At 35.5% G+C, this 23867-nt stretch overlaps 1 protein-coding gene across 4 annotated transcripts in view; it reads right to left on the reverse strand.

Moving 5' to 3' along the window:
* Nucleotides 1-1323: 1323 nt before the first annotated feature.
* LOC136845875 (solute carrier organic anion transporter family member 74D-like) overlaps nt 1324-23867 on the reverse strand; it is a 194341-nt gene continuing 171797 nt past the window's right edge. For all 4 annotated transcript variants that reach the window (XM_067116303.1, XM_067116301.1, XM_067116302.1 and 1 more), the window contains exons 15-18: nt 6722-6810; nt 5551-5667; nt 5130-5338; nt 1324-2887 (exon numbers count right to left, since the gene is read on the reverse strand). In XM_067116303.1, the coding sequence (XP_066972404.1) occupies nt 2798-2887; nt 5130-5338; nt 5551-5667; nt 6722-6810 (505 nt within the window). In that variant the 3' untranslated portion in view covers nt 1324-2797. The remainder of the gene's footprint in view (nt 2888-5129; nt 5339-5550; nt 5668-6721; nt 6811-23867) is intronic.

The raw sequence follows: 23867 nt of genomic DNA on the forward strand, positions 1-23867 counted from the left end.
ACGACATCACCACCCATGGACTACTTAGTTCCATTAGGCCAAAAGGGGAGGAGAGGCTTAGGAGTTAAGTTTGCATGGAAATGTTCATGACATTCCATCATAAAGAGAGTCAGTCTCTAATCCCAAGTGCCTAATTAGTCCAGATTTAAAGTGGCAATCCTAACCAATAAATAATTGTCATTTTTAAATCTATTGTACTATCTTGTGACAATGTATCCACAGAATAAACATCAAGAGCCAAAATTAAGACAAAGTACTAATAATTACTTTCAATATAAAGACAAGTGGATTCTCATAAGTACAGTAATGACATCTCACCTTTCTCATAAAATACCAGGTAAGCTATCAATCATGTCAGTTGTCCTGCCTCAAGAATTCCATATCGAGTGCCAACAGTCTGTCCCGAAGCAAGTCATACATTTCTTGAGCAGTTTAATAAAAGCTCACCAGTTAGCTAGGCCAGTCAAGAGCTTTCAGGACTGCTGATTTGTGGTACCCATAAAGCTATAGCTCCCTTATGGTTACAGAGGTCCCAACATTACCTCTGAGCAGGTAGGTTTCAGCCACTGCACCTCTTCAAGGTTACACAGCCCTTTGCCCTAATGCATTCTGGTCTTAGGAATGAAGTGGAAGTCCTGGCATGGCTGTTGTAAATAATGCAGTTTATTAAAACAAAATACACAGTTTTATTGGGAAAAGTAAACTGTAGTACATTTCATCGTCAACTGTACTGGTAAAACATACAAATCAAACTGAGTAATGAAATTTAGGCACCAAAGTCAAGCAATGGAATAAGAAAAATTCTGTACATAGGTGTATTACAGTAAACCTCATAATTCTTTTATGACAGTATTTGAAATACGTGAAAAGTAAAAACACATACAGCTTCTTTTCCATATAGGCAAACCATTACTTTAACAAATTCTTCCAGATGTGACTGCCTAGATCACTAAAGTGGTTCAGGTTAACGTAAGGATTTATATTTTGTATGAATGCAGTTATTTTGGTTTGTAATAGTAAAAGTTCAAATATCCCTGTTTTTCATAACTGGATGCAAGAAAATTCAATGGAAAGAAATTTGAAAACATAAAAAGCTTTCATATTTTTAACTTTGGTGGGACATCATGGTCGATAGGAAAATCACAATGAAGGAAAGATGGCTAAGCTTAAGAGATATCTGAAGCATTTCACTCAAATTTGTTAATAATTCTAGCATGATCTTGTCACTAAAGATTTTTGCCCAATCTCATTACCAGACTTTATTTGCTCACTGTAAAATATTTCACTCTCCATCTTATATAAATGTGTGGTTAATAAAATTGGTTTTAGATTAACTAAGTGTATTTCCAGCTACAGCTAATTTTGGTATGGTTTTCAGGCTTGTCCAATACCAAATGAACTGAAATATTTCAGAGATAGTACTGGACATCTTCAGTTACATGAGGTACAGTAGGAGAAAAGAGAAATAACATGAACAGAATGAATGGAATAGATAAAATTTGGTTAAAAATGGAATTAGTAGGATTGTGAAGGAAGGTTAACAGCATACTACAGAAGAAAAATAAAAAAATATTCACTCAGAATCCATATACAAATCTTTACAAATGGATTTCTTTGTACCGAATCTTCATACACATTATAGTTATAGTTGAAAGGGTTTGTACATTATACAAAAGTACTGGATTCAGAAACATACTGTATCCTGACTAAAAAATATACAATAATACACATTTTTGTCATCTCTTAACTATTGGAATTTTACCATTAACACAGGAGAGCAAAAACTGCTCTCCTGTCAATGAGCGTTTCCAATTTTTTTTTTTTTTTTTTTTTTTCAAATTCTATATACTTGTTCAAATCAACAAGGAAAATTATCTAAATGACTTTGATCAGTGGTACACCACTCCAGATTTCCATGCTCATTGTGCAAGAAAATTTATCATAATGCATACCAATCTTGTATTTTTTTATTGAATCTGATCACTCAGTAGTAGAGAGAGAGAGTTAGTTAGAGTTATAAATGATTTGTTTAACCAGACTCTGAAGAGAGAGAGAGAGAGAGAGAGAGAGAGAGAGAGAGAGAGAGAGAGAGAGAGAGAGAGAGATTTTGTACATGAATAAACTTTCTGTTTTATGACTGGAAGAGGTGTTCCAACTATGGTATGGTAGAGCTATTGCATGATAATATAATTTACTGTTCTACTGCAATTTGTGCATATGCTGTATGTACAGTATATATTTTATATCTAAGGATCTTTGAGTGCTATTGACCTGTGTTTCCTACTGAATCAACAAAGGAAAACCATTACAATTTACTACTGAGGGCTCAATAGATGACTGTGAGGACAGTCATTGGACTGTACAATCTGGTAGAGGTTCACAGAAACAGTCCCTTCAAATATTGTGCTAAGTCTTAAGTACAGTATTATAATACTTTTCCCTGACAGTCTAAAATTATACAGTTCACACTCACAATAATGAATTATTAATTTAGTCTGACTAAATAATATAATCCACAACCCTGCATTATCTCCGAGGGCCAGTGCAAAAGCTCTACAGTATTGCTGTAGATTACCTATGCTATCATTACATGTCTGATGTACAGAAATTAATTCATAATTCATAAATGATTCTACCAGTTCAAGACAGCTGATGGACAAATAATGCATTCAATGTCGGGACTTTGCCTACAGTGAATGAACCAAGAAACCCTTCCACATCAGGATTTCACTTAGAACAAAACATATACTGTATAATGCAACATAAATTACTTGTACCATTTGGTGTTCAGCAGCAGTTATCCAACTATTACTGGAGCTCTAAAACAGGTGACTGTTTGGCCATTCTGATTCTGGATTTGGAACTCGACTAACATTGGACTCTTTGCCTGTAAAGAAAATAAATATAAAATCAATTTACAAAATTGCACTTAATGCTTAGGTAAATCAAAATAAATTATAATTAGTATGTTTTGTAGGTCACTGAAAGGTTTGTCTTTAATCTTAACCCTTTGAAATTCGTATGGTGTCTTTTTATCCTTTGAAATTCTGATGACGTCAACCATAAAAAAAAGTTAATAATAAAAATGTTGATGTCATGGGTGTGCGGCCAATTTGTCCCTGGCAATTCGTTGTTGCTTAATTTGTCCCTGGAAATTTGTCATCAAGTCAATTCATTGAGATGATGGGAAAATGGAAAAAGAAATATCAGTGTCTAAAAATATCTGTATTTAAAAATGTTCAAATCAAGAAACAAGTCATCATTACAGACATTACAAGAAAAATTAAGACTGAGCAATTGCTTTTTGAAAATTAATTTTTTGCCTTGAATCAACTTTTTCCTTGACATTGTTTATATGCATATTCATATCTCTACTTTTTCTTTTGGATTGGTTCTTCTCATTGGATAAATTTCTGTAATCTGGCACTGGCAAACCTTTCCTCACATTTAAGCAAATCAATGAGTTTCCAAATATTTGGAGGCTAATATTCATTGTGTTTCAACGTGCTGTGGAAGGCTTCTAAATAATTTGTAGTATTGTAGTATGGGCAATCCCCAACAAAAATCAGTCCCAAACATTCTGTATAGTTAGTGGAAAGGGAGGTTCTTCAAGGCATCGCCTCCTTTGTCCTCTTCCTCCAGATGGTCCAATATAATTATTTTCAAAATAGGATGCAACTGACTGTGGAATATCATCATCATCTACAAGTTGTTCATATCCATCTGTAACATCATCACCTGGTAGAAGGCAAGGGCAACAAACCAACGCATTTTTAGACTAAAACTATCATCTTCATAATATCTGTATTTCAATATTTCTTGCACAATATGCTTGTACTCATTTTGTCCTAAATGAAACAGGCAACATGACAAATTCAACCCAGGAAACGATTCCGTAATTATATTTTCAGGACCATCATTCTGCAGTAGTTCATTTATTTTGCCAAAAAGTCTACTATATGAGTTTTGACTTTTGTCAGAGAGCAATGCAAACAATCGTGGGACATTAAAACCATTAATCTGAATGTGCACTACATCTAACTGAAAAAATATACTAGAGCAGCACTTAAATGTTCCATCTGCCACCCAGTTCTTGTCTTGTTTTCCCTGTCGAAGTGCTTCATAATTGCAAATATTAATATTCGTTTTCGTTTTGATTCTTCCATCCCACTGTCATATTGCAAAACTTTTCATCACTGTCAAGATGGGAGTATTCACTTGGAATGGAAAACCCAAAATTTTTAAGTGGGGTTGGCAGGATAGCTGGAATCAGCTTTCCTCCAACATCTAATTCCTATAAGCTGTACAAATGGAGGTATTTGTAACAATGTACAATCGTTTAAATTGTCAACTTCACTGGCGATAATTGAGCAAGGGGCATCAAAAGATGAAATAGACTTAACTTTAATATTTGAAACCCTGATCCTTGCATTTACCTGTGCAGCAGCTGAAGCATGATTATGGATCCCAATTTTCTTAAGCTCTTTATAGTTTTCATCTGTATGAAGTCTTGCCTTGCATGCACAATTTTTGCACCTCCAGTATATCATAGATCCATCAGCATTGTGCTTAATTTTTGTGTATATATAATTTTCTTGATTGATTACTTTGTTTTTTCCTTTCTCTGAAGTTATGGTCTTGCAGGTAGTCATGTTGGTGGGTAGACGTACTGAATAAATCTAATTCGATAAAAGTAGGGAGGGGGGCTCAGAAGGAACTGTCACTAACCAGCTCTAAATTGAGAATCATAAAAATGTCTGACATCCAATTACATGCATAAATAGAAAATGTATATTTTTAGAAAATAAATTTATACATTTTCAGAGTGCACAGAGAATTCATAAATATGACATTTTTATAAATATTTGCTTATGAAAAGCTCTAGGTTGTACAAAACAATGACTTTAGATTTACAAAGGGAGCTAGAATAGTTTTGTTTTTCTAGAAGGAAATGGCTGATTGTACTAGTCATCACTTACTTTCAAGGTCTGGAGATATAAATATCTTATTTGCATGGGAAATTTTCTTTAGCACTACAACTAGCAATCACAAAAAGATAGAGACAACTTTAAATGACTAGCATTCGTTCTTTATAAACCAACAACTGCTTTGTGCCTTTCAAAACCTACCAGACGTGCTTGTGGTGGTATGGTGATAGACTTGGTAACTGTGGTCTGGACACCTGGGAACACAGGGCACTGAGGGGCAGCGAAGGGGCACAAGGGTTTCTTTGTCTCTCCTGGCATGGCCACCCTGGTAGGCTCACGTTTCCCAATGGATGGAATGCTCAGTCTAACCCAAGCATAGATGCTACTGTGCATGTTGGTGATAGCCTGGTCTGAAACAAAAAATAATTCAGCATTTCCTTTTCACTAATAAGGATGACACTTTAAATATGAGATCTTACAGAACCTGCATTAACCAATTTTGAAATGATCTCTAAAATTATTGTGTAACTTGAAGTGAAGTTAACACTAGTTCTCGTCTTATTTCCTTGTGTACATATGTCAAGAATCTCAATTAAAACAACAGATATACAAAATACTTTACCAGTGTTTGATGTGAATGTGATTGAATAAGTCCCAGAACGACCTGGTACAATAAAACAGGGCCATTTATTACAACCTGATACCTCTATTCTGTCGATCTGTGCTAGGTGAGGTGTTTCTGAAAAAAAAAAAAAAAAAAAAAAAAAGTATTTTCCAGACATCATTGTATTTATTCTTATATACAGTATATATATTTTAACACAGGTAAAAGGATGGTTGAATGATTCAGTATTCTGAGTTGGTTTGGCCATGTGGGAAGAATGCAGGGTGACAGTTTGGTTAAGAGTGTACAGTTCAAGAGTACTTGGAGAGAAGGAGAGTAAGACACAGAAAATAATGGAAAGATGGAGTGAAAAAGGTATTAGAAAATGAAAGGGCCTTAATATCTTGGAAGTGAGAGTGTGGACATGATAGAGGAGAATGATGCAGTGAGTGTATGGGTTCGACAAGCTGCTTGAGGAGCCTACATTTAACCATGTGAAAACAGCTAATAATGTGGAAGTTCTCTGCAAGATGTTCATCCACAATTCCGTTGGTAGAGCACAAATATGATAGTGACTGTTGTTTTTACTTTTTTTTGGAGTCAAAACTATCACTGCCACATCCAAAACTTCCAAACTATCCATGTTGTTGTTGTTGTTGTTTTCAATTAAACCAGCCTTGTACTGGCGAGGTCTCTTGCTCTATGGCAACCTGTAACCAAATTACCCATGCTTTTCACCAACCTCTCTCAAATTATTCATACTTTTCACCAACGTGAATACTGTGACCAACTACCTCAAAACTCTCTTGATATATATTTATGAGTGCTAACTGCTAACTTGTGTCAATTATATCTTACCTTTCCAATATCCCATTTCTCTTTTTTACATATTCACCTTTGTCAGTTCCAAAAGTACTTTTCATTTACACTAACCCTTCCACTCCTGCACAATCTGATCTGCTTCTCTGACATCTACAGCAAACAAAAGAATACTCAAACCACTGACATAGTGCAACTTTTTCATCATTTCCATATTCTTATTTTAGGATCCATTTACTCACAAACCTTTCTCTCTGCACTGACATAATTAAGAGAGTTTTTTCCCTGAAAGCACTTGCTCGGAGAAACAGCCAAGAAAAGTGAATTCAAATAATACATAAATGAAAATAAAAGACCACGCTGTACTAACTGCAGTAGGAAAATCCTGGTTTATCGTCCACCCTCAAAGCACCAGATCCAGCCAAGGATAGCATTGTTAGGAACACAACACGGAACATCCTGGAAAAAAAAGTATTTATGAAATGAAGCATTGATATTTTCCTTGATGTAATAAAAGCTATATAAAACTTATGACATTTCCTGACATTTGAAAACCTAGATATTAACAACCAGCGTGTAACTTACATACTTGGATGAAACGTTTTCTAAAGCTACATAGCTAATTAAAAACATTTTTTAATGAACTTTGACATACAGAAGTTTTTGAAAATTATGAATGGCCAATGCCAATTTATTAACTGTTACCCTCAACCAAAGTAGTTATATCTTCGTGGCTTGTTTGGTTTAACTAAAGGATTACGTACGTACATGACAAAATTTTGACAAAACTTCACTAATTGTGACAAGACTCCCTCCAGTTAATTTACTTTGTCAGGTGTGAATGATGATTTTTTTTTTTTTCATGGAACTTGGCCATACCTTCATCGATATCAATTAGAAATTTACCATCTGGAGGTAGTTACCTATTGTTTTCTTTTATTACGTTGGCATTGTACCCGGCCTACCCTAACAACAATCAAGAGGCTGAAGAGCCAACAGTTTCTCACGTTAATAGGTGGTCACCCATCCAAAAAGTATCCACACTCAATACTGCTTACTGTCTGCACAAAAGACCAGATATGCCTGACAAACAAGCATGAGTACACGAAATGACATTCTGCTAAAACTGACAGACGACAATCTACGGTGAGAGAGAGAGAGAGAGAGAGAGAGAGAGACTGTTTTTTTTATGTGTGTACAAGGAAAATGTATCTAAATATTCTAGCTAAAAAAAAAAAAAAACAATTAGGTCACTAGACTACCGACATACCAGTTTGTACCGTTGGCAGAGGAGTTTGACCTCCATACCCTTAAACCTTATGTCAGAGCACCTCCTCCTCCCCCCCAACCTTATTCTTCTTCTTGGTATACCATTACTATATGCAAAACAAACTCTTCTCCTCCCCCTTCTTTATATTATTAAATGCAAACAAAATTTCTTCCTTCTCCTCCCCCCAAAACCTACTACTTCCTCTTCTGGATATTACGAAAGTAAACAAACTCAAGCCAGAAACTGAAAATAACTACATACTCTAATTTTACGTCAGAGCTTCTCCTTGATATTATCAAATGTAAACAAAACCCACCCATAAACTGAAAATAACCCCACATTGTAATCTTACGGCAGAGCTGCTTCTTAACATTATGAAATAAATGTCAACAAACTCAAGCCAGAAATTGAAAATAACCCCACAATGTAATCTCACATCAAAACTTCTTCTTGATATAAAATGTAAATAAAATACACGCTGGAAACTGAAAATATTCATAACTAATATTTCTCGCAGGGTTTTCTAAATTCCACGGTCAGTGATTCAACCCTGTCTTTAAATTTTGGGAGATGGGTTACGTAAGCTCAATTGCTAAGACGCCGGCATGGACAAGATAGCTTACGTTAAAGGATCTGTTCTGGTGGCCAATGCTCACAAGCTTGCAAAACCACTTTACCGGACATGAAATATACAAGTACTGTGCATTATGCAACCCCATAAAAAGTAGTGAATAGCCTAGGGTCTGCCCAGATGCCCTTACTTTCCATATACTCGTCCAAACTCTCACCCAATCAGCCTTATCACATCTTAGCCCAAGGAACCGGTTGAATGATTTACGAGGATACCTTGGCGGGCGGTCGGTATATACCGAATTTACCGGAGCTTGCAGTTTCTCCAAGCAATAAAAATAGTTAAAACATTATTATTATTATTATTATTATTATTATTATTATTATTATTATTATTATTATATTGGTGTTGAATCTGGGGTTGACCGAAAGATTTTTATCTTTATATTCGACAACGCCTTTAAAGTTTAACAATTGGATAAATTGAAACTGACGTTGTTAAGCGAAAGTTGTACAATGACTAAAGATAATGAAAGCTTAGTTCTGGATTCCCTACAACGGTTTATGTTACTGATACATCAACAACCAGATGTAGTGTAAATAATATATGTATCGAATTTTCTAATTTTGTTCTCTACAAAAATGGTCGAGTTGCTTTCTTTCGTTGTCACCAATTCGCCAAATTACAGATTCTTCAACTTGTATTTAGTTGACTGTGCTGCCCTCTGTCAATTTTTTTTTTCGTAATAACAACATTTACTGTGCAGGCTCTGGAAATATGATTAACCTACTCAGGCAGCAGGTAAATTTAAATCTGAAATAGGTTAAGGTTTTACTGATAGATTTGGATGTCATTTTGACAACTTTGACGAGGATCTAACATCATATCTGAATGTAAGTTATGTTGAACATTACTTGGGAAGTGATTTTAAACGTGAAATATGATTTAAGTTTTTTAAACATTCATTTTCGACGGAAACGTTGGTTAATTCTCTAAAACCTCTCCCACTTTAACAATAACGGGGGGGGGGGGAGGTTGCAGCTGTGGGAAACCGTAGTTTACAGTAAAGGTATGATGGAGTGACTGATGAGAAGAGGGTGCCCCCACAATACCCCTTTTGACAATGACGAAAAAAGGTCAAATGACCAAGGTATGCAAAAAAGCAAATACTGTTCCCGTTAATATACGTTACTTTCATTCCTCAATTAAATGAAATCCAATATCAGCCAGAGCACTGAGCAGTTGTGGAAGGATGTAAAAAGTCATGTGTAATGGATTGAAGAAAGATTATTCTAAGCATTATCAAATTCTAAATATTGTAATGCATGAAGTAAAATGATTTAACACGATTTTTTTTCAGTATTCAATATATTTCTTCCACATCACAATGAAAATCACCCAAATATATTTAGCAGAAAAGGATGGAAAAACAGCTTCACCGCTTCCTGCCCAGGGCCACCTCATACCCAAATGACGGAAGGGTACAATATTCCACAACTGCATATGAATCACAGCCTTCAGTACCTTTCAGAGTTGATGTACGGAACATTTGCATCTCTATATAATGCAAATGGTGTGGGTACAGGTCACGTACCATACAGAAAACTGTCTCTGATGGTTAGGTTTAGATGCAAGTGAATAATTATTGACAATGCAAACATATTTACGGCCCTCTCAGTCATTTATGTTTGGATATCCACGTTGGACAAAGGCTTCCTTCATTCCCCCCTCCCCCAACATCGCCCCGGGGACAACAATTCTGATCCAGTTCACTAGGTTAGGTTATCACACTGAACTTGATACACACAAGGTTAAGTTAGGTTGTTAGGTAATTCTAAGCCGGCTGTCAGCGGTGAGCTAGACGGTGGCAATTGGCGTTTTTCTATGTTATTTTACTTGCTTTACAAGAATTTAAAGTCATATTTTGTCGGCCGGCTGTAAATATACCATAATTGACCTTTGAAGGTTACCGCTTGGGGGTAGGTCTAAGCCGGCATTCGCGACAAGCCCCCACCTCCCTCCATAACTAATACGGCAAAATTGTAACCAGTAAACACCTCTAGGGTACGTTAGGTTGGTATTTTTAGGGGGGTTTACTGGTTACAATTTTGCCGTATTAGCTATGGAGGTGGGGGCTTGCGGCGGAATGCCGGCTTAGACCTACCCCACGTTAGGTAATACAAGTCGTGTAGTCTTCAAAGGTCAATGACAGCTTAGTTACAGCCGGCCGACAAAATATTACTTTAAATTCTTCTAAAGGAAGTAAAATAACATAGGAAAACGTCAATTGCCATAGTCTAGCTCACCGCGGACAGCCGGCTTAGAATTACCGTTTCACATAATTGGTGAATATGGGGGCGAGTGGGAAAAATCAAATTTAAGTGGGTTTTGTAAATATCAATAGTAAAGAAATGCATAAAACACAATCAGAAAAATATATGGGTCATGCATTTGAGAATATATCGTACTATATACATATAGCCTACCATGGGTTCTCTATGTATGGCACGCTACGTTAGGTTAGGCAAGGGCTATTAAAGTACTACAGCAGTCCAAGTCATTGTTAAATTTGGGTGACGAGAGGTTCAAATAGGTTAGCCAAGCATTTCCGCTGGAAATACCGAATTTGGCAAAATCACATTAAAGATTGGGCCATCAACAAACGCTATATTACACATTCCTACGGATTTAAATGTAACCTTCACTGATGCAATTTGTTATTCAAGCAAAATGTTACAATTTATCTTGAGTACAAAGGAACATACCCAGGCCCATATAAGTTTTAATTTCTTTATACTCTAGTATGGCAACATAATTTTAATTCAACTGTAACATGGGATAAGAAAGAACTCACATAAGCTTGATGGCCGGAAATGGCACTGAAATCATAATCTTACCATGTTAATTTCTTCTTTCCTCATAGCTGGGGTATTAGAACCTTATTCTGATTTACCAAGTTCCTTTCACATCTTAATAAAACACAATTGCACACACAGTAAAGATAAATTCGTTGTAATAATTTTTTCCAGATAGTACGATTTAGTCAGGATATTTTGTTACTCAGATTAGTACCTCTACATTCACTACACTAAGTTTACACTGATCATGGAATATTTATGAAATGTCAGCTATAGCTTAAGTTAAACTTCAACCTCCTTGGCTCCTCTTCTTCTTGATATTTATGAGCAGTAAGGCTTGCCTTTATAATATATATACCAGCGTTCTTTTCCGCGGATTATTTAATATGTTCGCTGCATTATTTGCCAGTTACTTCTACTCTGATATTTGGAATGGACAAACTCTCTCTTTCCCAAACACACCTTTTCATGCGTCTTTTAGAGAAGTTGGATCCAGAATGGTAGATAGAGCCTTCCGCCATTCTAGAAGTCTAAAAGTGATAATCATTTCATGCCTTGTTCTTGACATTATATGACGCTAGTACCCATCTAGATCTGGTTCAACCGGTAGGCTGAGAGTCAGGATCGCACCTTGCATCATACTTACGCGACTGAGGTACTATACCACCAAACCACCACAAACGCACAGACAACAGGAAATAAATGCAAGAGAACTGACAAGTTTGACTGCACATCCTTCCTATCCAGCGAAAATACGGCGGGAAAAATTTCTGCGGAAATTTTACGTTCATTTAGAAAACAGAGGGAAAGCTGAATGTTATCAATCAAAGGATTTGCAAAAAATGTTTACGTGCTTCTCCCTACGCTATAATAATCGTGTTCTCTAGAACACGCTACCCTGAAAATAATAAATCACGCTTGTTTCATTACTATCAGCCACAGCATGACTTAACTCTGAGAGTGAAACAACTGAAAATTGTATTTCACTAGTGGGAATCAAACCTGTTTTAAAACAGAAATTAAAGGTTCCTAAAGAAGAATAATGAACATGCTAATTATATTTATAGTTAACAAAGACAAAGAATGAAAGAACAAGCAGATAAAACATCATCGGGCGTCTTTTGTTGTGCAGAGAGAATTTTCCTCGAGGAAACGATGGAGTTATCCAACAGAACTAAACCCATTCGTCATTCCATCAAAATAATGTTTTAATTACCAACTTCCTTTTCATCTGATAACGGATGGAATAATGTGAATTGCAGTCCTTAAATTTGTGTGGCATTGAATTAAGAACTTCCGTAAAGATTACTAGTACTATTACTACGCTGTATTGTCGTCGCTGTAGACAATACTGTACATAAACAAGAAACTGTCAACAATTATATATATACACACAAACACTTACTATATACATAACCCCACCTCACACACACATTATATATACACACACACACACACACACATATATATATATATATATATATATATATATATATATATATATATATATATATATATATATATATATATATATATCCAAAAATGAATACTGAAACAAGATAATAATCGGTTTGAATGCGCGAGAACCATGTTAAAGACTATACAGTATAACTTAGAAAGGCAAGAAAAAGAATGAACAAGAAGTAAAAAAAGGAAGTACAAGACAGCTTCATAAAAACAGTAAAGAGAACGCAGTGAAATAAAAGACAAACAAGAACTGAAAGCGTTATGTTGCAACAAACTACCAACAGATTGTTTTGAAGCGTAATGAGGCTGTGACTGAACCAACTTCAGGAATCACGTGATCGGAAAACGTAAAAACCATTTTCGTTTAGACTGAAGGCCGTTGGCACAGGCAATCTGATGTTCCTTTTTATAGACCAGGAACGAAGGAAATAAGAGAAAGTAAGAAAGGACAAGTATCAACTTAATATACCGTAAAATTAGTCATAGTCCAGTTGAAAGTTAGACTGATACTGAGCAAGGATGGTCCTACCGCCTGGGGAGGAATAAAACCTGCCTCCCCCGCTCTTGATTAAGGCTATTTGTTCGTTGATTTCCTTTGTTCCTCCTCCTTTATAACATTCTCCAAAATTTCCCTTGTACTCCCTTACATTCAAATCTGTCCCAACAGAAACTCGTGATGGCGCCAACTGAATCCATTCTGTCGTTTCTTTGAATTTACTCGAGTTCTGTCTCTGAATTTCAGTTTTCCTTAAACTTATAAACTCATTCTGTATTTTCGAAATGAGTGAGAGAATAGTAAAAGGAAACAATTGCAGCTATAAGACTAATCAAGCCACGTCCGTACACGAGTTTGCTCTAAGAATGTGCTTTTTAATAGCCAGCAAACGACCACCTCTACATTTCCTCGCAGGCCAAGGCTGAAACAAGCAACCGAGAAACAAAAAAACATCATTATAACAAAAGTATAGCAAAATTCTATTTAATAACTGAACTGCAAGGAAGAGTGATAATTAAATATTCATTACAGCCTCCAACGAACCATAACTGCCGGAGAATCGAGAATTGAGGCGTAACTTAGACATAAACGGTCGATGAACCTTTCTTTTTTGCATTTGAATCTGTCAATTCGGTATCTAAAATTTATTCTTTCTCTATGGATTGCAAGGGATATTGATTTTTGGGGGGAAGTGATTGGGGTGGCTTAGAAAAGAATTGTTTAAGTAACTGTTGCTCTGGTCTGTTCCTGAAAGAGTGCGAGATTAAGTATGACAGATACTGGTGGTTCACCTGATCTATCTATCTATCTATATATATATGTATGTATGTATGTATGTATGTATGTATATGTATATATACATATATATATATATATATATATATATATATATATATATATATATGTACATATACATATATTATATATTATATGTATGTACAGGTATATGTATATACATACATATATATATATATATATATATATATATATATATATATATATATATATATATATGTACATATACATATATATATATATATATATATATATATATATATATATATATATATATATACATACATATTATTCATTCAACATTAACCCACTCCCGTAATAGAAGGTGGCTTAGAGTAAAACAAACAAGACGATAGTCACTGCCACAGTTATATATAGACCTACTTCAGTTGCTACCTGTCTTTTATACTCAACATTCAACATTTTTCATAAAAAATTCTCTTCTCATATATCTTTTACTTTAAGATTCATTTACTTATCAGCCTTTCTCTATGCTTTTACTCTCGTTGAAGGATTTAAGTCGGCAAATATAGTGAAAATAGCGTAACGGAAGCAAACCAAGTGATGTAGGTTAGTTTCAAATTTGCGTGAGCATAGTCCATTTTTTTTTGTCTGGTTTATTAATCATAATTTGAAAATAATAATGCTACTGTACCTTTAAAGTTCTAGTAAATATATATTAGCAATTTATAAAACAACAGACTTGTGATTAAAATCCCACTTTATCAACAGAACAGTTTGTAAACTGTCGCGCAAGATGATTATCACATTAAACAACATAAAGTTTAACAGTTTGCCAGACAGTTGGCAATACCGTTATTGCAAATTCACATCAATTCATCGTTATGATGAAGCTGAAGTTTTCGCTTTCTTCACACGGCGCCAAAGAGCAGCCTTCGATAAATATTAACTTTTTTAATCGAATGAAGCCTTAGGCTGATGTGCTCAATTCCTATCCCGGGTGAATAAAAGAAGAATTTTCGGCGATTACCAGAGGTGATTTTGTTTTGAAAATGTCACTGATGCGTGACTGAGAGAGAGAGTGAGCTAACCCAACGATCGTCATGTTCCGCTTGCAATCTTTGGGATCGATTTTAAGGTCAGGCTCCATACTTTTACTTTCATTCTTCGGACGGTTATTTTTCCCATGAATTTCCGCCACTGCTCAGTTATTTGGTTCTCTGGGGATTTAAAGGAAATAATGTGCTCTTGCGCAGCCTCTCGAGTTTTCCCAGGGAAGAAGAATGAACTGGAAAGAATTATGACTAGATGAAGCCGGAAATAGCTTTCATAATAGTTTATCTCTTCTATTTTTGGCTGACAGGAATCGTGTTCACAAGTCTTAATTTATGTTTGCTTAGGTTTTGCTTGGCTAAGTGGAATACCATTGAGCCAATCGTTCGTATTGAGTGAAAGGGAAATCATCTGCAGGAGGTGAAGAAAAGGAAGAAGAATATGAAATTGAAAGCTATGAAGAGCTAGAATATAAATGCGATCAATCAATAAATCAAGTCTTATTATGTTTATTTCACCCTGGGAGCCTGGTTTATATTTAGGCTAAAAAAATATTCTTGAGTAAAAAAAAAATAAATTAGAGATTTGCACCTAAAATCAGAGACAAACCAAAAGTGAAGACGAACGATATCTTATCTGTAAAACTACTTTGCCATCGATTTGAGATTGAATGTATAAGCCCAAACTGATAGTCACATTTTCATTGAGTTTTTGAAAGGGGGGGGGAGCAGAGAAATACTACATGTTGCTATAAAACCTATTATGTAACATGTGGCCTATATTACTATTAATGAGAAAGACCACTAGAGTAAGACAGCAAATGTCTCGGGTGATAAAATGACAGGAAGTTCCACATACAAGTCAAAGACCAAACGCATGCAACAAATGACAGACATTATGCCATCACATCATCACAGCAGATAATTAGGCAATGTCGATGTATAAAAAATAAGCAATAAAAGTACAACACATCATGGAGAATAACTGCGAACAAAAGCGTAGGCTCTTGGGAATTTGGTCAGTGAAAAAGGTAGGCCTGCGGTTGAAGTAAGTGAAGTGAACAATTGTAGGCATTCAGCATGATAATATAAGTGAATAAAAATCAATTAAATAATGCTGAGTACAAATGAAGCCATATATTTAAGATGCATTCTCGAGCCATACTACATGAAGTGTAACAAGACCTGGTGACAGGAATGTCACAAATATATTACAAGAAGGACCTTCAAAATGACATCCCTTATGGGCCATTCAGTGCGTTGTCCCAGGAATGGAACAGATGTGATTATCTGAAGATTCACAAGTTTTAAAGTTGTTTCTATCTTAAAACTCCCGCTGTGACACTGAAGAGCAACGTGTTCAAGCAAACCATAGGCCTTCATCACGCAACTTAAAATGAAAGTTCACTCTCGTATGCGTTTATATGCAAGAGTTTGCAAGTTTTGAGGCAAAATGAAGTTTTGTTCAAAGGATTTGTTTCTTAAAGCACCTTTGTTTGTAAAAGTGGATGCCTTTTTTGTTTTGCAAATACTGGCACAATTTTGATGCAACTTTGCTCAGTAAGCTTTTGGGTAATTTTGAGGTACTTTCTCTGAATAAATTTTGGATAAAACTATTATACCATTTTGCTCAGTAAATTATTGGGATAATTTTTATCTAGCTTACTAGATCATTCATGAAATTTTAATGCAAAATTTTTATAAACAGGAAATAAAAACCCCCAAAAAGAGGAAACATATAGGTCTAAGTAAAGCTAAGTAGCCAAGACAAAAACAGAACCACCAATTTGACTTCTCTCGGTCTTTCAGAATTTCAAGCAAGTTACCCAGGCTTCCTTCAGCTTTACCTTTGGTGAGATAGAACAAAAACAACTGCCATGGTAAGAGGCACTCCTTGTTGAGTCAGTGTCTCCATGTTTAGAACCAACTCTTAATATACTTCTAAGTTAAGTAGTTTAACACTTGCTCATTATTTTTTACTGAACTTACTTCTCTTGTCAATTCCGTTTGTTCCTCTTTAACTAAACCTGCATCCTAGTTTTAGTTTATATATATATATATATATATATATATATATATATATATATATATATATATATATATATATATATATATATATATATATATATATATATAAAAACTAGGATGCAGTTTTGCCTAGAGGAACAAATGGAATTGACAAGAGGAGCAAATTCAATCAAAAATTATATATATATATATATATATATATATATATATATATATATATATATATATATATATATATATATATATATATATATATATATATATATATATATATATATATATGTATATATGTATGTATGATTACATAAATTTCCTACCTTAAGGAATACACAATAGCCAATAAATGATTTACTTCGGAAATATATGAAATACAGAAATCACAACATTAAACAAACAGCCATAAACAAAACTCACACTCATGATAAATCTCTCTTAATCTTTACCTGAATAATATCGTCTACTCTGAAGTTGCAAAGAAGACTGAGGAGCCAGTGAGCAGTTACAACCTTACGCTTAACAGTCCAACGAGGCACTGACGGATCTTGGCGTAATCCGTTTGATACAACCTCGGCGTCTACGTTCGTAAGCTCCTCCTACAAATGAGTATAGTTCCTGCATCTACACTACATTCTCTTGTTTGGTTGATCTCTCTCTCTCTCTCTCTCTCTTTACATATGGGTAGCCTGGTCTTTAGGGACTAAAGACATTTTAGGCTAAAGACCTTCTGTAGGCTTAGTCCCTACTACTCGCTTTTACTTCATTAAAAGCGAAGTTTTATGGATAAAATAATAATTGGAGTGAGCTACAAATCAATTATGATTGATTAAACATATTTAGGATTAATATTGTTATTGATCGCTACTGTTCTTACTCATCATAGTTAGAAACCTATTCTGGTCATTTGTAAATTGTTCATACAGAACCGTCGAGATATAATGAAAAAATTTCCGTTGTTTCTCAAAAGAAATTAAAATACTTTACTGAAGCAGTGGAAAATCTTAGGCGTCTGTTGCTAGCATCAGTGGGTCACCGTTGCTCGAGAGCCACTGAATAAAAAGTTCTTGGGTAAAATTAGCTTTTGTATTCTCTAGTACGAGCTCTCAGAAAACCATATCCTGGTAAACTCTATGGCACTGTAATGATTTATTTCACACTTAATTCTGTCCCTTTTCCGGACATGGCTTATTATCTTTCTTAAATGTTACTTTGTCTTTCTTTAAACCTTGTGACATTAAGATGAATGTTATAAAAAGAACCAAACTACTTTTCCTGGTTTTGTCACAAAGAGGAAGTCTTTGTCGTTGGAGAACAGTGATTCACTGTTTATTCCTTGGTGTTATTTGTGTCTGTTGGCGACATTATTCTCGAATGAAAATCTGATCCCTGAAAACCAGTCTAGGTTCGAAGGTTTCTAGGAAGTAGTTATAACATTCCGGGTTTCTTCTTCAGTTATGTTTGATAAGAATGCTCTACTTTCGAACAATAAGCAATCGAAGACTGATATTTTGTCACTCTCTGAACCGAAGAAACCTCTTAACTACTATGGTGGAGACTAATAAATTGGACTAAATACAGTTCAGGTTTCAATACAGTACTGATAGGCCAAAGAATCTTTAACTGGTAGAGAAAGCTTTCAAAAACTGCAAAAATATTTAGAATAATTATTAATTTTGAGCTTAATTTAGATGTTCAGCAATCTGACAGAGTATTTAGTCTTGCGAAAGTGCTCCTGGAAAACAAAAAAAATAAAGACATCTCCTATTCAATCACTGCTGACAACGCCATCATCTCGCGTTACCACATAAATGTTATTTCTCATCACAATTTTTTTTCATCTCAATTCAAGTATCAAGAGTATCTGATTTACTTGATCGATTCACTAATAATGATACACTTCCCGCTCTGTTTGATTTTGCAAAGTGCGTATGTAGTACTTATCATTCTATCGTTATACGTTCCCAAAACTTAAAATGTCATTATTATTGCTTTATACAAATTCCGCACATAATTTTGAACTGTAGAATCATCGTAGATTTCAGTGTTACCACGTCAGCTTTATTCAGATAAGTCTAGGGTTTAACGCCCCTACCCAGAACAGAAAAAGTCACAGATACATTTACCAGTTTAATGGACGAAATTATAACAATTTGGTTATATTTTTAATACATAGGCGGATGGGTTGGGCAACTCATAGCCTTATTTAGCCATAGACCAAAGAAAAAGAATACAGCGAAAGGAAGAAAGTATGATTTCTTGAAGTATGAAAGGTTATCAAAATCATAACAAACACAAACAGGAAGAGGTAGGCTGATGTGAAGAGGTGATTATGGGTGTTGCGAGGTCACCTGAGATGATGTATATATTTGGCAGTTAATTGATCTTTTTTTGATGCCGTTTTGGCAGGAAATACGCGATAAGACTACGCTAATTACTTAGCATTTGTCAGCCATTTCCCTTGAAGAAGACAAAGGGGGGCCTAAGAATAGCGAAGGACTGTACTGAACAGTTATTCTGTCTGGAAGAGATATATGATTGGTACAGCCTTCTTCATGTTGACATAACAGTGACCAGGTGATATACATACTACTAAAAATATTCATAATAATAATGGTGGCAACATACGGTGCTAGGCATAAATCCTTTCATTACTGAAGAAAATAATGAATATGTTGGGTGGAAAGTATTGCAAATGTGGCTGAGAATTCAATCAAGGAATATAAGGATAGTAAAAAGGAAGCCAGAGGTTCATATAAGAAAACAAATAAAAATGGGCTAGGTTTAAAGACAAGGAAATGGAATGAACAGGTGAGAGAACTTACAAGATCCATGATGGTTGACACCAGAGAACATTTTGGGGAACTGCAGTGGGGCAGAAAGAATAAATAAAAGGTTTAGCTAGGAAAAAAGAGATTATTTACGCTGTAGTGGCATTACAAAAGAGAATATTACGTGGAGAATTTTAGAACAGTTTTAATAACGGCAGCTTCTTGAGGTTTCAGTAATCAATGAATAAGAAAACAAGACCTACAAAAACTTAAATTCCTAAAGCAAATATAGTACTATACTTTTTTCTTGTAGGTCTAAGGACGTACTAAACCCTATCTCCTTTCTAAACGTGAGCATTTAACAGGAGAGTTACGCAAACTGCGTTCGTTGAAGTTTCGTGTCCACTTGCACTTTATCGTGTGCACCATTTCGACGGACCGACGGCCGCTTAGCAATTTATAGTCTCACATTTTGAAATACCTCTTTCGAATTTAACTTTGCTGCGTTCTGTGATGTCAGAAATACAAGATTGCACCAGATTCTCATTTATTTAACCATTTTAAAACAGCTACAGTTGTGTATTTCAGCGTAACCACAGTACTTTTATCAAAATATCTTGATTACGACTTCGACTTCGTGAAAACGAAACATTATAGGTCACAGTTCCGCTCCTTGTTGCACTGAATGATAACGCCAGATTTGTCTGTGAAATTGCATACATCTCTCTCTCTCTAGTTCTTGAGATAGAAAACTCGCCATTCCCCTATTACCAAGTCGCAATAATCGGTAACCGCAACCGTCGTTACCTCACACGATTCCACAGTGTCTCGTCTCACGGCGGAATCGTCAAGTCATTCTTGACAAACTGCATGTAATCACCACTTACGGGGAGATTCTTTGATGGAGAATGTGATGTAATGTTACGTAACTTTTTTTTTTTTTTTTTTAAGTGTGAAGGCCTGATCACAACACGGCACCTTTCCAGCATCTTTGTCAGGCGAACAAGTTTCTTGACATCTTTTGACAACTTGCTGACACTTTGCGGCATGCAGATAAAAATAGTGTCCCGTGTGATACAAACGTAACGTGAACTCGGATACAATAGTGCATTAACGTTTAATCATGTATCCGTTGTCATCAGCAAGTATAATTCTGTACATGAACACTGTTCAGCCTAAATGTACGTGAAATTTGACGATATTTTTATATCAAGACAATAGTACATATGTCGTGGTGATGCCGTATTTTAATTCAAATTTGGCGCCATCGGTATATATATTACAGTATAATAATCCGTTTATCTGTATAATGTAAATGACTGAAAGTATGGAAATCTATGTGCTGGGCGGATGTTGGGAACTTTCCTCATTATGCAGGCCTATCTGAGCCAAAATATCAATTTTGAAGAATATTACTCCTCGGAGAAGGCCTCATCATGAGCATTCGTTGAAAGAAACATTTTTATACAAGAGCATACTTACAGATAACGTTGTTCTTCAGAGAATAAACAAAATGGCACTAAGCCTAACCGTAGGCTAACCGAGGGATAAAAAGTGTAAGGTTAACGTCCGTCCGTTGACCTGAAAATGAGTCACAGTAAGGCCCAAAAGCCTTTGGAGTAAATAATTAGACATTACATTTATCCGCACGTCATCAAATAATATTCGTGGAACGGCAGTCGCACGCCATTCACTCGCAAACACGAGCGACATTTAAAAACCTGTGAATATCCGTCATGCTCTCGCGACATTTGCCTTCCGAACTGGAAGTTCTTTCGTGTCGATTCGAAATGGTAGAGCTCCTTTCGGACACTCCAACTCTCCAACACAAAAATTACTAACATATCAGAGAGAGAGATCGGTCACGAAAACCACGCCCCCCACCATTCCAAATCATTGGACCTCCTCTTACGCAAGTTGAAGTTCATCTAAGGGGATCTTTTATACTTCAAATGTAGAGAAATACATCGCAACGCCGGGGCGTTAATGTTAGCTTTTACATTCACCATTTGACCATGGTGACGTTTAACTCTCCCTCTCTTCTATGCCCTGTGCCTACATTTCTAAGCTTAGTTTAACTTCAACGTAGTGAGACTACAAGTCGTCTATAATTCTATCTCTCTCTCTCTCTCTCTCTGGGCCTACTTTTCCGAGGTTAGTGCCATTTACAATTTTACAAGAAGTTCAAAGATCCTACATGAGTAAACAAACCATCGGAGACGAATGGCAGAACTCCTTCAAAATATAAATTGAAAATTTGACTTGCAATATACCTGAAAAAATTTTGTAATTAATTAACGGTTATACACATTCATAAATGGAAATGCTTGACCATTAATCATAGGATACCTTTTGCTTTGCCACGATGCTAAACAGTAGGTGGGTGAGTGTGACTGTTGTTAGTGGAAGATTTATAATCAGCCATAGACTCACCTTCTAATCTGAAGTATATCGTAGGATCCCAGAAGCACCGAAGAAGCTACTAGAGTTCCAGGTCATGAGAGAATACTGATTAAAAAAAATACAAGCAAATATCAGCTCGAGAAACACGGAACGAGTGAGAATCGGACTAAACTGTAAGCATGCGCGACTACAACTTTCGATTTCATAGAGAAATGAAAAATAGATGACTGAAAGTTTCTTCCTTTTTTACATGTCTACGTTTAAATAACATTTGTGAGACTTGTATTTTGGGTTTTAATTCGTAAAATAAAAGGACACATCCAACTCCTACTAACAGTATCAATTCATAAAATGTACATCCACAAACCTAGACTCAAAAAATATCTTGTTCAACAGCCTACAATTCGACCCGACAGAAGTAATTTCAACATGAAATTAAGTATCAGAAATGGAATATTCACTGGCAGTAATAGAAACAAAAACAATTAAATATAAATAATAAGTTAGTACTAGCTGTGGCTAGCAAGGCGTAAATATAGCACACTGGAAAATACCATGAGCTACGGTATAATTAAGGGACGCGTGTAGCGATGAACTGTCATTTAAACGTCTGAAGAGTCACCCCTCTTTCTATCTCTCACTTTTGTCTCCCTCTATCTCTCTCGTGTGTCAAGGCAAAGTTACGCGTCGCTTTACCAAATAAATGTGATCGTCACGTCCACGATTCATGCAACTGCAAATTGCAAATCACGGTTTAGCAACAGCGTTAATCGCTGGAGTTAGACAATGGATCAAATCCTGCGATGAACGCTGTTAAAGACAAAATAATGAGAGAGAGAGAGAGAGAGGACTAGCAGCACAACTGTCGTCTAGTTTTGGCGGGAAAATACTAGCTCAGTCGAGTATCGGATACATGAAACGAGTTTAACTTACGTGATCGAAAGAGGAGAGTTTACAAGAATTTACAGTGAGGACGAGGTATGAATGAAAGATATATCGGAGAGAAAGCAAATACGCCATTTATGAGGTTATGATAGTCCAAGTTAGGCTTATTTGGCCGAATTCAGAGAATGAGGAAGTCATCGTCCTGTGAAATGGTTATGGACATGAGAGAAAGAAAAAGAATTTAGATTCTATCATTTAAATGCTGACAAGGTGTCATGGAAGCCCGCTTAAAGGTTTTCATTTAATGGGAAAATCATATAACTATTTCTTGCGCTCAGATTAGAATATTAAATGCACAAGTACAGTAATTAAGCTAAAAGGCAAATCACTTTGAAAGTGCGCGGATATATGTCTAATTTTCTTTCAATCAAAGTTTATTGACAACGTCATCAGAGAGTGTCTTTAATTAAATATCATTAAGAAAATATTAACATAAATGTTATTGTGCAGTGATTTGTAAGAGCAAATGCAGGAAAGATTCAGTGCAACAACAGAGTAGGCCTATAAGCAAACGAATGCTGTATAAACATTTAATTAGAAATTTATAGTATACATGCTATCGTAGGTACATCTGTTGTGCTTATGCCTTATGTGTCAGTGTATTTTTTACATATGTGTGTGTATCCTCCCATTTCTATCTCTCTCCCCCTAATGAAGCCCTCCCTTCCTTCTTAAAAAATATGACGAAGAAAGCTAAAGACAGGACTGAAAAAACAATAAGTCAACACGATCTCTGAGCAACGTGTCTGAGCGGCCAATGGCATCCACAAATCAGATTCCTGTCCTACGTTCGATCCTTTTCAACGATAAAGTCTTTCGTGGCGTGATTTGGGGAATGCTGTCTGGTTCCTGCTCGTTTTTCGGGTACCACCCCTTCGCCTTTATAATGAGTTTTAATAATGAGT

The sequence above is a fragment of the Macrobrachium rosenbergii genome, chromosome 14 (assembly GCF_040412425.1).
Source record: "Macrobrachium rosenbergii isolate ZJJX-2024 chromosome 14, ASM4041242v1, whole genome shotgun sequence".
Classification (NCBI taxonomy): domain Eukaryota; kingdom Metazoa; phylum Arthropoda; class Malacostraca; order Decapoda; family Palaemonidae; genus Macrobrachium; species Macrobrachium rosenbergii.